This window comes from Sitodiplosis mosellana, unplaced genomic scaffold (genome assembly GCF_009176505.1).
Source record: "Sitodiplosis mosellana isolate CC-2019 unplaced genomic scaffold, AAFC_SMos_1.0 Smas_scaffold_1520, whole genome shotgun sequence".
Lineage (NCBI taxonomy): Eukaryota > Metazoa > Arthropoda > Insecta > Diptera > Cecidomyiidae > Sitodiplosis > Sitodiplosis mosellana.
The window spans coordinates 2,771-16,190 of NW_022596762.1; the positions used below are offsets into that span (position 1 = coordinate 2,771).

At 35.6% G+C, this 13,420-nt stretch overlaps 1 protein-coding gene across 1 annotated transcript; it reads right to left on the reverse strand.

The window, feature by feature from the left end:
• Positions 1-1,017: 1,017 nt before the first annotated feature.
• Positions 1,018-10,102, reverse strand: LOC129571179 (cuticle collagen 2-like). The gene is made up of 10 exons (XM_055450943.1): positions 10,061-10,102; positions 9,775-9,817; positions 9,667-9,693; positions 7,657-7,695; positions 7,287-7,313; positions 6,204-6,248; positions 5,834-5,860; positions 4,242-4,295; positions 2,455-2,499; positions 1,018-1,052 (listed from the first exon to the last, which is right to left on the reverse strand). The coding sequence occupies exons 1-10, from the start codon at positions 10,100-10,102 to the stop codon at positions 1,018-1,020; spliced, it is 384 nt and encodes a 127-aa protein (XP_055306918.1).
• Between the last annotated feature and the right edge of the window lie 3,318 nt (positions 10,103-13,420).

The following is a 13,420-nucleotide window of genomic DNA, read 5'->3' on the forward strand; positions in this document are numbered from 1 at the left end:
ATGGAGATGTTGCGCCAATTTTTCGATAGGCTACGCTCAATGCATTCTGGAATGTAGCGAGAATGGAATTGAATTGGTCACATATTTCTTGTGGTATGGCGATCAGTGCGTTGGCATTGCTCAATTGATCAACGACTGCCGATTGGGATAGCTGTTGACACTGTTGGATCGCCGGCGTGGTATCGATTTTCATCGCCAAATCATTCACAACGGCAAGGTACTCGCTAGCGGTAGTCCTATAATTGGTGATAGCGTCATCGATAATCTTTTTTTCATTCATCATTCGTTTACTTTTGTCGGCGGCCGGAATGCTGGTATCAGCACTGATTTTTATGTTATACCGAGCAAAGCGTCGTATATTATCCAGAGTCAAATCTCGTTGCACCATGTTTATATACTCTCGGAGCCGTTGCACGGCTGGCATCTCACGAAACGCTATCGCTCCACATGCATTCGTTACCGAGTCATAATTTATCGTATAATCTCTGGTGTTGAAAATGAAATGGAAAATGGGCATTGATCAGAATTCACAGTTCGAAAAAGAGAAGTTTTGAATTGAAACCAAACGAATTTTTTTTTCTCCGCTGGTACTCGGAATATATTCCGAACCCGCATTCATCAGTTCGATTCGCAATATTTTTCGTCGTGTTTTTCTACCGGAAATGTTGAGAATACATTCGATATTCACACGATTGAACATAATAATATTTCGCAAATCAGTTTTTGCATTCTTTTAAACTTTTTTCCAAATATTTCATACAAAAAAAAACGTCAAATTCATAACTGCTGGCCCAATGTTCAGACATATCCACGAACTTATAACGAATGTTAAATTCAAATATTGGGATGAAATGCGTGGAAGATGGAAACAATTTGACCGCAGAATTATTCAAAGTTTTCTATGTGCCAAATTATGATAACTTGGTCATTCCGCTTGAAAATTGATGAAATGGACTTAAACATGCAAACCAAACACGAAAAATAATCGAATTAATATATTGACCATTCCACACGAAATCATTTGAAAGTCGGATCGACCATCTCCGAATTGGCTGAAAATTATAGAGAAGTTGGTATATTTTTGTTTGTTTCTTCAGAAAATAAAAGCCATTTATGTTGGAATACAGAACAAGGCATTTTTGAAGTACAAAATGTGATTTTCTGCATAAAATATTGCAAGTTGAAAACAAAAGCTAGAACAGGGCCATTTTTTTACCATTCAAACCCTTCTGACAGCGTTGTGATAACTCCAAATCGATTTCTCGTCCAAAAGTACGTGGAAATAGACTCATAACAGTGCATTTTAGATGAGTTTTCTATGCCATAAGTGTGATTTTGTATGCAGATTATATCCATTCGCTTGTTCTATGAAGAAATGTCGATTTCAGAAGAGATTTATAGGTAAACCGATGTTCAAATGGTCTCAAGCTCATGTATTTTGGCGAAGAAATAGTAGTTTTTTCAGTCAAAAAGATCGCGAGAGGCCATTTTTGACCGTTTTACCGACAAAAACGATGAAAATTAAGATATGATTCACCCGCCGAGATCAAAATAACGAATTTAGTCAGGCTACACACGGGATTTCATTTTCTTATCTTATGCGGCGCGACATGGGCTATCTTTTGACGTGAAGAAAAAATCGAAAAAAATATGACACCTATTTGAGATATTTCACTTTTTCTAACTATGAACCCATTTTTGGAGGCCTCAATGGAGACATAGGGGCATGGTTTTGGAGTTTTTTATAACCCCATCGATACATTTTGGTTTTCTCATTTTCTATCGAAAACAAGTCTCCATGCCAATTTTCAGCCAATTCGGAGATGATCGATCCAACTTTCAATGGTCGATATTCAGATTTATGTTTTTCCAAACCTCAAATTAGTGCTCATTGAGCCGCATTGTACTGGCTTTTTGGGTACCAATAGCACAGGTGCAGTTGTAGATGAGGGACCGATTGGACCTACAGTCGTATGTAAAATAAAATATCATTAACATATATTAATATTAATAGCGCATTGGTTTTCCCAATTAATAGAATAATATGTTAATAGCGCTAATAACTACGACTGCTAGTGTCAAACGTAAATGCACAACAGCCACAAGTCACATAATACTAAACGCGTCCATTCTTAATGGGAACCTAATGTAATTTTTTCGCGCGAAATTTGAAAACAATGAAAAATGAATGGGTGCGTTTAATATTATGCAGAATACTAGCGATGGTTGGCTAATAAGATATTAACATACTACTAAAACTCGAAAACTTTGCTTCAAAAAACTAACAAATCATTTTTGACGCAATTTTCAGAAAAATGTACGACTTTTCCAAAATGTTGACCAATTTAAACTTTCAACTCGATATAATAATACATTTTCGAGATATTGTGACATAAAAGTCTGCTTTGAGTCTCGGTTTAACATATAGCAAAACGAATAACTGGTAATACTTACCAGGTGCTTGAGTAGATGTTGGCCCTCCAGGTCCTCCGGGTACAACTACAATCGTATGTAAAATAAATAATGATTAATAAGCCTCCCAGATCGATTTCAGCTCAAGTCGGGAATTTCGTAGCTCTAAAGTGGGAAAAATGTACCGAAATCGGTAATTTTCCAAATTCAATGAGTTTTCATAAATTTGGCCGCTAAAGCGAATGTGACGAGAAAACTTGGAAATAATAGATCTCAATGTGGTCTCAAACTATTGAGAGGCACTGTATATTTACTAATTTGAATTCTGATGAAGGAAGATATTGATTATACTCACAACACATCTGTATGTTTAAATTAAGTGTACACTGTACACGGTCAATTTATGTTGTTGGGGTTAAATATTTAACCCGAGGGTTAAAAGTTAATATTTAACCCCCGGGGGTTAAAGTTAAAATGCTAACCCTCGGGTTAACGGTCAATTTATGTTCTTTAACTCGCACTTTTAATCCCTGGGGATTAAATATTTGTCAAAAGTTAAAGTTAACCCCCGGGGGTTAAAAATTTTGTATGGAAAAGTAGAACATAAATTGACCATTTAACCCCAACAACATAAATTGACCGTTAGTATTTTATGCAAATTCTTGAATTAAATAATTGGTTTTATTCATATTATTATGAAGAAATTTTTCGAAAAAAGTCAAAGCGGGAAAATGTGCTGTAAATCGGGAGAATTTCGGTCCGAGTAGGGAATTCGGTTCAATAATCGGGACGGCAGGAATTGCGACGAAAATCGGGAAATTTCCGATTAGAAAGGAGGTCCATTTAAATTATTATCAGTGGGGCGACGTCAAAAAAATTGCTTGGCAGCGCCCAGTACTCCCGCAGTGGTGAGAAACTAAAACACACCAATCACCAATATTGATGTTCACGATCATCAAATTGTTCATACTAAATTTTATCCACTTTAGGCACTCATAACCACTCATAACAATAAAATTCGTGATTATTAGAATCACATATCAAGTTTACATGCTAACTCAAAATCAAATCGGGAAAATTAAAAGTAAATTCGGCAATTCGACGAATTACCGAACGTTTTTCGTGTTTTCGGCAAAATGTTTGAAAAATGTTGGTAAAATGGCAATGGTAATTTTGAATTCACTGGAAAAACCGTATGTAATGTTTGTCAATAAAACAACAAATGAGCGAGCGAGAGAAGGAACCACAAATATCACCAAAAACTCAATTCGAAAAAAAAACTTTCACTTGTGTCAAAATGTTTACATTTTTTGCTGTTGATTTTTTTTTATCTCACTCCATGCCATGATCGAAATTCACTCACATCGGATTCCATTTTCACAGGAATTCAACACTGCCATTGATGATTGATTTCAAAGAATTCCATGCGACTCTTCATTACTCTTAAGGCCATATGCTTGATGCGGAGCATTCAATGAGTGGCGAAACACACTACGCAGTACATCAGTGATGTACGCTTATGTCGCCCTCCTGATTAATATCAACATATCTTAAAATTAATAGCGCATTGGTCTTGCCAATTAGTAGAATAATATGTTGATAGCGCTAATAAGATATCAACATACTACTATTAACTCGAAACCTTTGCTTCAAAAAAACTAACAAATCATTTTTGACGCAATTTTCAGGAAAATTAACGACTTTTCCAAAATGTTGACTAATTCAAACTTTCAACTCGATGTAATAGTCCATTCTCGAGATATGTCACAACAAAAGTCTGCTTTGGGTCCCGGTTTAACATATATAGCAAAACGAATATCTGTACTTACCAGGTGTTTGAGTAGATGTTGGCCCTCCAGGTCCTCCAGGTCCTCCAGGGCCACCTACAGATTTAAATGTTCGATATGTTTTTAGCCAATATATCTATCATTATGTTATGTCACACAGATTGCAGTGACTATTATGTGAACGGGTGAGATTGGAAACAAGACATATTCTGGGAATATATATGAATGATACAAAAACGAATGATTTTTTTAAAGTGTAACATCGGCAGGAAATTTTTCGAAGTGAAACACCGCGTGTTACATTTCAATAAAATTTGTTTTCCATGATTCACTTTGAAAAACGTTTGCGCTGGTGTTTCGTTTGTAAATACTTGTTGGATGGTGTTTCGGTTCTAGGAATGCATGATAATTTTATTGATAAGGAATGCGAATTTCGATGTGGTGATAACACCAATGGATTGGTCACATGAAATACTGTTCCAGGATCGAAAAGAAAATTTAATTTTTTTTTCGATTTTTGCCTGTTTCGGATCGTCTTCATGGGAAGTTTGTATGAAAACCTCGGAGCGCCGGTGTTTTACCCGTATTGTTATACACATCAACGAAGCAGTCTGCTTCACCGTAGAAAAGAAGTGCGCAGTAACGAACAAGAACGTTCAGGTTTCGGCAACGTTGCATTATAGCGATTATGAATGATCGTAATGAGAAATGTAACAATAAATTACTTTCATTCATAATCACTAGTGAAGCCACGTTGCCAAAACATGTACGTTCTTGTTTCCATACTGCGCACTACTTTTCTACGGTGAAGCAGACTGCTTTGTTGACGTGTATAACAATACGGGTAAAAATTGCACGTAAGTGTGAACGAAATAGCATGAGTTTTCGGCGTCCGAGGGAATAGGAACTTCCGAGCTGGTTGAATGATAGCTCAATGGGAAGCCATCAATTTGTATACGTAAGGGTTTGGGAGCGATGGACACATTATTCTTGCCGAAACAATCCCAGTTTTGGCCATGTCTAGATTTTACCATATAAACCAATGTAATTACACCGGCGCTCCGAGGTTTTAAATTTTTTTTCTCGATTCTGGAACAGTATTTCATGTGCCCAATCCATTGATGTTATCACCACATCGAAATTCGCATTCCTTATCAATAAAATTATCATGCATTCCTTGAACCGAAACACCATCCAACAAGTATTTACAAACGAAACACCAGCGCTAACGTTTTTCAAAGTGAATCATGGAAAACAAATTTTATTGAAATGTAACACGCGGTGTTTCACTTCGAAAAATTCTCTGCCGATGTTACACTTTAAAAAAATCTTTCTTTGGTGTTTCATTTAAATATACTAAAACCAAGAAATTTTTTAAAATTTGTTAAAACAATATTAAGACGAGAAGAGTCGATAAAAAAATATTCTAGGCCTTCATTTCAAATGGTCGTGATGAAGAGAGCTAACGATACATTCATATGTGTCAATTTTAAATGGAAACATTACTCTCGACAGCCGTTTGCATGGTTGAAATTATACAAATCCGGCGAAAAATCAACATGTCCATAATTCACCACATCCAAAATATACCCTAATAAAATATGTTATTAAATCTTAATCTATATGGTGCGTACCAGGTCCTCCAGGTCCTCCGGGTAAACCTACAGTCGTATGGAAAATAAATCATTATCAACATATCTTTATATTAATAACGCATTGAATATCCCAATTAGTAGAATAATATATCAATAGCGCTATTAAGATATTACCATACAACTAACCCGAGACCCATGCTTCAAAAAACTTACAAATCACATGCTTCGGGCTTTATTGAACCCAAGCGCCTTTTCATGTAGTTTTCAAGAAAATTGACGACTTTTCCAAAATGTTGACTAATTCAAACTTTCAACTCGATGTAATAGTCCATTCTCGAGATATGTCACAACAAAAGTCTGCTTTGGGTCCCGGTTTAACATATATAGCAAAACGAATATCTGTACTTACCAGGTGCTTGAGTGGATGTTGGCCCTCCAGGTCCTCCAGGGCCACCTACAGATTTAGATGTTCGATATGTTTTTAGCCAATATATCTATCATTATGTTATGTCACACAGATTGCAGTCACTATTATGTAATCAATTATTAATGGGGGAAGGCGGTGCCGAATCTGGGAATTGGTCGGAAGCAGTGCCGCCCTGCAAATCTTTCTTTTGCCGCCCCAATGTATTGAGTTTTCTACTTCAGACTCGTGCCGCCCCGTATTCTCGTGCCGGCACGGCTTGCACGTGCCCAGATCCGGCACCGGCAGAAGGCTTTCTTTTTTATTTGAGTGTGTGAAAAACAAGACAAATTTCAAAATTTGTGAAAACAATATTAAGACGAGAACAAAGTTCTGTTCCATCGCATATGGGGTACGAGTTATGGAGAGAAAACTGAAAAAACGCAAAAAATCCATATAAATGTACAGAAAAATAGCCAAAGTGAGAGGTTTTATCAAAAACTGATCTTCGCGAGGTATAGCCAATTTTCGACGAGGAATCCAAAAATGCAATTGAGTTGGGGTTGAGGAGTAAGATTTACCCACTTTGGGGTGGTTTTTGTACTTCTTCAATTTTGACCTCTGTTGAAGGGCAGGCACTGGGTCAACATGGGAGGCAAACACTATGTACCAATGAAATTTGTGGGACCAGGCGCAACTTTCGTGGGAACCTATTTGCCAAATTGAGTTTTAAGGGGAGAAAAATGCATCGAAAGTGTTGGGGATGAAATTTTTAACATTCGAAGGCGAATTTAGAGTATACACTATATACCCAACACGAGTTCACCATGGTATCCATTTGGTATATGTTGCGCCTGATCTACTTATGGAGCCTTCATTGTTCATTTATCTTGAAATTTATCTAAAATTTGACAATAGATAATTGGAAAAATATGAAGAAAAGATAAAGATAAGATAAATACGCAAAATGAAATTTTCATCTAGATAAGATAAAAGACAATATCTTATCTATCTTATCTGGTTATCTCATCTTAAGATGTTATCTCAACCAAACACTGGTTATTAAGTTTTAATCTATATGGTGCGTACCAGGTCCTCCAGGTCCTCCGGGTAAACCTACAGTCGTATGGAAAATAAATCATTATCAACATATCTTTATATTAATAACGCATTGAATATCCCAATTAGTAGAATAATATATCAATAGCGCTATTAAGATATTACCATACAACTAACCCGAGACCCATGCTTCAAAAAACTAACAAATCACATGCTTCGGGCTTTATTGGACCCAAGCGCCTTTTCATGTAATTTTCAAGAAAATTGACGACTTTTCCAAAATGTTGACTAATTCAAACTTTCAACTCGATGTAATAGTCCATTCTCGAGATATGTCACAACAAAAGTCTGCTTTGGGTCCCGGTTTAACATATATAGCAAAACGAATATCTGTACTTACCAGGTGGTTGTGCTGGCCCACCAGGTCCTCCTGGGCCACCTATAGATTTAGATTTTCGATATGTTATTAATATGTTACACAGAACATATTGCAGTTATCATCATGTTATTAATTATTAATAGGGGAAGGGTTTCTTTTTTATTCGAAAAACAGTCGATAAAAATATTCTACACACAAAAAACGGATTCATACATTTGCACACATGGATTTGACTACGGATATACTCATAGCGTTTCATTTGCTATGCGTTCGCATACACATTTTGCATACTGTATGCAATACTATTATAACTATAAGTAAGACATACGGTATGCAAAATGTGTATGCGAACGCATAGCAAATGAAGTTCCATGTCTTCTATTGTAGCAGAACTATGTAGAGATATTTTGTGTATAGACATTCATTTCAAATGGTCTTGATGAAGAGAGCTAACAATAAGACTGTCCCAAAATAAATTGTGGTCGTGATTTTGGTGATGCTCCGGCGTTTTATGAAAAAGGGTTGCGGTTATCAGAAACCTATTCTGAGATTCGCTACTACTTCCGCATTTCTGTTTTCTGAACACCTTTCTTCCTCAAAAATTCATAAAATGACCCGTGGAGCGAAAGGTACAGCCAAACTCCGATCCCGATGTATGGAAGCATATGTTCGCACGCCCCCAACGAAGAAGTTGGCAGTGTCCGATTTCATCTATCTTCTCCATTTTTCAAAATAGTAGACTGAATATTTTTCTTCTGAAAATCAGTCCATTTCTAAATTTGGGATTCACCTCGGATTTTGCAATTATCACTATTCCCAGATCTGTTTGGCACAAAACGACGAGAAATGCAAAATAAATAACATTCCCGGCGAGAAATATGGGGAAACAACACACTTCCCGTACAAAAGTACTGGAAATAGGGAGAAATATTAAATTTGCCCATTTTTCACATTTTTCATGCAAAATCAATTGAATGTCACTAATTGAACTGTTCTCACAATCAGGCGGGGTAGTGTGATGCGTAGGATTTTTTTTGTCAAAAGTTAGGTGGGAACATGTTGTCAGAACCGTTAAATTAGTGACATTCAGTTGATTTTTTATGGAAAATGTGAAAAATGGGCAAATTTCATATTTCTTTCTTTTTCCAGTACTTTTGTACAGGAAAGTGTGTTTTTTTCTTCTAATATTTCTCGCCGGAAATGTTATTTATTTTGCATTTCCCGTCGTTTTGTGCCAAACAGATCTGGGAATGGTGATAATTGCAAAATCCGAGGTCAATCCCAAATTTAGAAATAGACTGATTTTCAGAAAAAAATATTCAGTCTATTTTGAAAAATGGAGCAGATAGATGAAATCGGGCACTGCCAACTTCTTCGTTGGGGGCGTGCGAACATATGCTTCCATATATCGGGATCGAAGTTTGGCTGTCCCTTTCGCTCCACGGGTTATTTTGTGAATTTTTGAGGAAGCAAGGTGTTCAGAAAACTGAAATGCGGGAGTAGTAGCGAACCTCAGAATGGGTTGCTGATACCTGCAATCTTATTTTTTCGTGATCCTTTTTCATAAAACGCCGGAGCAGCACCAATATCATGACCTCAATTTATTTTGGGACAGTCTACTAACAATACATTCACATCCCGTGTGGGAATATTGTAACTGACCAGTCAGTTAACTAATTTCGGACAAAAATGACTTTCTTTGATTGACATTTCAGTACAACGTGTAGTGTAAGTCTTTCAAAGTTAACTGAAATCATTTAAAGTTAGAAGTCAACATAAATTGCTTATTTTGGGACAAAGTGATTTTCTTCATACAAAAACATAAACTCAATCAACTACAGTCAACTGAATCTAAAGTCAGCCAGTCAGTCATTTTTTTCCACACGGGATGCGTCAATTTTTCATAAAATATAAGATTGGACTATGACAGCCGTTTGCATGGTTGAAATTATTCAAATTCGGCGAAAAATGGACGTGTGCATAATTCCCCACGTCCAAAATATCCCCTAATAAATATGTTTTATATTGTACCAGGTCCGCCAGGTCCACCGGGTCCACCTACAGATTTAGATTTTCGATATATTATTAGCCAATGCATCTATTGTTATAAAATATGTTGTTAAGTCTTAATTTACATACCTGGTCCTCCCGGTTGGCCAGGTAGTTGAGCCCACAATTGTTGCTACAAAAAAACAGATTCATTGAATTTTCTCGCCAAATAAATTCGAAGTGAAGAACGATGACGATGGACCAAGAGTAAAATATAAATTGATATAAAACCAATTGATTTTGTATTAATGGTAATCCATAGGCAAAGTTCTTCTCAAACTACTGGTTGAATTGATAATAATGTTTCAGTAAGTTTATATATAATTTAAATTGTTGAGCACAGTATATCTTCTCAACTGTAATTTTGATAATTTACCTGTATGCTGGCACAAATAAAAATCACAAATAACGACTTCATCTTTACAATTCAATTTACTGAAACCAACTGATGATTTTATAGACAACACATCCATCTTTATATACCCAGTAATAATGAAGTTTATTTTCGCGCATCAATATCAATAACTATTTTCATTGTTTATTTTCAGAAATATGAACACAATTTTAACGAATTGAATAATGCAAATAAGGCATATTTTGTTATGTCGTTTTCGAATTTCGCTATTTATTTGGCCCGTTTAACAAAATTCTTCCAGAAAATGTGCGACCCAGTGCGTTCCAGGGTCAAATTAAACAATAAAAAAAGAAGAAAGCAGTAGAAAAAGAAAGTCAATACACAAAATTATATTCTATTAATATTCTCATCGGGGTGGATTCTCTGGAATACAAATATGACACAATACTGAATGATGCAAAAAAATGTTTGAATATTATTTCATTGAAATTTTCTCTTCTTCAAAAAAAAATTGATAATAAGTTCGACTAATTAATCTAATTTCAGTATGAAAATATTTGTCTGGCAAATGAAACTATTGTCCGACACATAAAAGACAAAAACGACCTTAAATCAAATGGAACCTTGATACATCGATAAATACATGTGGTGGTGAAAGCAAAATCATCCATGCTTTTTCTGAAATCTCTTCAGATTCAATGTATTGTAGACTTTTAGTTACCGAAAGGTGGAGGGAGGTGGAATATTGCAAAAATGCAAAACTCCAAATGATGAAATAGATTTAAAAATGAAAGAAATATTCCAAAACTTGTTACTTTTCCACACTCCTAGTGGTTTTACGCATATTCCTCTTTTATGTTGAAGTAATGACCCAATGAATGATGTCACTATGCACCAATGTGCGACTTTCGCTTGCACCAGAAGCGTCAAACCATTAGAAATGGTAGAAAAATTTGCAATAGGTTTTTTTCAGAGGTGATATCAATATGACAACTGCAATCTTATTTTTAGAAGGCAAACTAACGATTAAACCCCGGAAAATGACAAACAATTGACACTTTTATTTTTTGGACCACTTCTAATGTAACATGTCACATGATCGCAGTCTGGACTATCTGGAAAATTTCAACCAAAATACTGGGACAAATCTGGAGTCGTGCCTCATAGTACCGTTAGGTTTCAAAAGAAAGCTTTAATCTGAAATGTCTGGCATTGATTCCTTATTAGGAGATTTACTTGGATCGACGCTAATTCTGTTTCTTCGAGGAAAATAGAGCACATCTGCATGTTTCGATCATTTTCCATATACTCAGACCAAAAGAGGCCGTCACCTCTTATCTCTACCTCGTGTTTACGTACAAAAAAAATGGAATAAATAGTTGTTAGCAAAGTCTAGTTTAAATCAGTTCATTTTGAAACCCTAAACGGAACGCTCACTTTTTTTGCAATCATTGAACCAAACATAGGTTTTTTCATTAAAACATAAATAGAAATATTTTGGAAACTTGGTCAAAATTTCAAAAAAGGAGAACTGCAGTTTTTGTTCCCATATTGTTTCAGTGAATTTTAAATTTGAAAGTACTTTACAATTAATCAATTGTCAAAAATAAGATATTAAATACTGAGGTGACTTTTGAAGGAAATAACGTTGCAACATCAGAAAATGGGTGTTGCATTGAGAACAATGGCATTCGACAACCAAAGGAATTACAACTGGATTTTATTCACTAAATGATGATTGCATGCACCATATTTTGGACTGGTTGTCAATAGAAGATTTATGTAGACTACGAATGACATGCAAGCGATTTTACTTGGTGGCTAATGGGCACTTCCTAAAGACATATGGACATGTATTTGCCTGTTATCACAATTCTGATCGTGGGATATTTAAAAACTATAGCTCAAATGAATACCGTTGGTCGTTTGCTTCTGTGGTTCAAAACGTCAGCTCCTTTGGTCATGTAAGAAAATTATCTGAATTGGATATAAAACTCAATCATCATGTAAAATATATTAAAATTCATTGCGCAAATTTTAATGTCGATTTGACCGATGTACTCCTGAAGAACAAGCTGAAAAACGTTGAAGCGATAAGTTGTTATCCGACAGTTTGCTGTAGCTTTTTCCAAATCTCGAGTACAAAGCATACTATCCATACATTCTAATAGATGTGGAACTAAAGGTGTCAAACGAACACTCGTTTGTCCGTCCGTCCGTCCTTTTAAAAATTTAGGACGGACAAAAAATTTTGTTTGTGCGTTTGAAAACTTAGGACGGACGGACATTCCTTACGATAGGACGGGCAAATGTATATGTTCGTTTGACTCCTTTATGATATTTTGAATAAAACAATATCAGAAATGAATTCCTCGTCGATAACTATGTTATAATAGGGGAGATGGGGGTAATCTGGGACACTTTTTTTCAAATAGGCGGAACTCGGGTGCTATTGAAGGAAATTGAAAAAATTTATATACCGTAAAAAAGGTATTGTTTAAAGGTAACTTTTGGCAAACTTCATTTTTTTTCTGCCCCGTCTGGGGTGGATGGGGCGCCAATTTTCCGAAGGGCTTACCCTTGCGGGTAATCTGGGACAGTGGGGGTAATCTGGGGCAGCCACCATTTTGTATGTTTTTCAGCAAAATATCTCAATATTTGTTGGTATTTCATGTATAATTCGAAAAATTCATCTATTTCAAACAATTTCCGACTGTTTTTATCTACTTTCACTGGCAATTTATTTCGAAAACTAGGAAGCAATGGCATTATACTTAGACCTCCCAGATGCATTTCGGCTCAAATCGGGAATTTTGTTGCTCAAAAGCGGGAAAAATGGATCTAAATCGGGAATTTTTCAGTATCAATAATTTCACTGTAAAATGCATCTGAGAGGCCCAATTTAACATTATCTTTTAAGCTGAAGCAACAAATTTCCAGAACAAATGACTCGAAATAGATAACTGTAACAAAAAATCATTGACGATGCAAGAAAGAAGAAAGAAGAAAACAGTATTTTTGTGTATTCAAATACATTTTCAATTTCGCATGTTTTTTTTATTTTAATCAGTAAACGATAAGTTCGTACGTAAATATAATATCGTAATCATCAGAACTGAATGTAAACATCAAATGTCAGCATTCTCGTCACAGCATGTGTTTGACTTATTTGCGTCCTATATTAGATATTCGATCTATAGCTTATGAAATCACACGACACACTGATTGAAATTACAATAAGTGTGAATCGCGAAAAGCAAAACTGCAACAGTACATAATTGTTCTGGTGTTGGAGACAGCATGTCTGGCAATGCATACTGATTTACATACCCATTCCAAACAAAAAAACCCGAGTATACAGTTTTTGTTTATTAATCGATA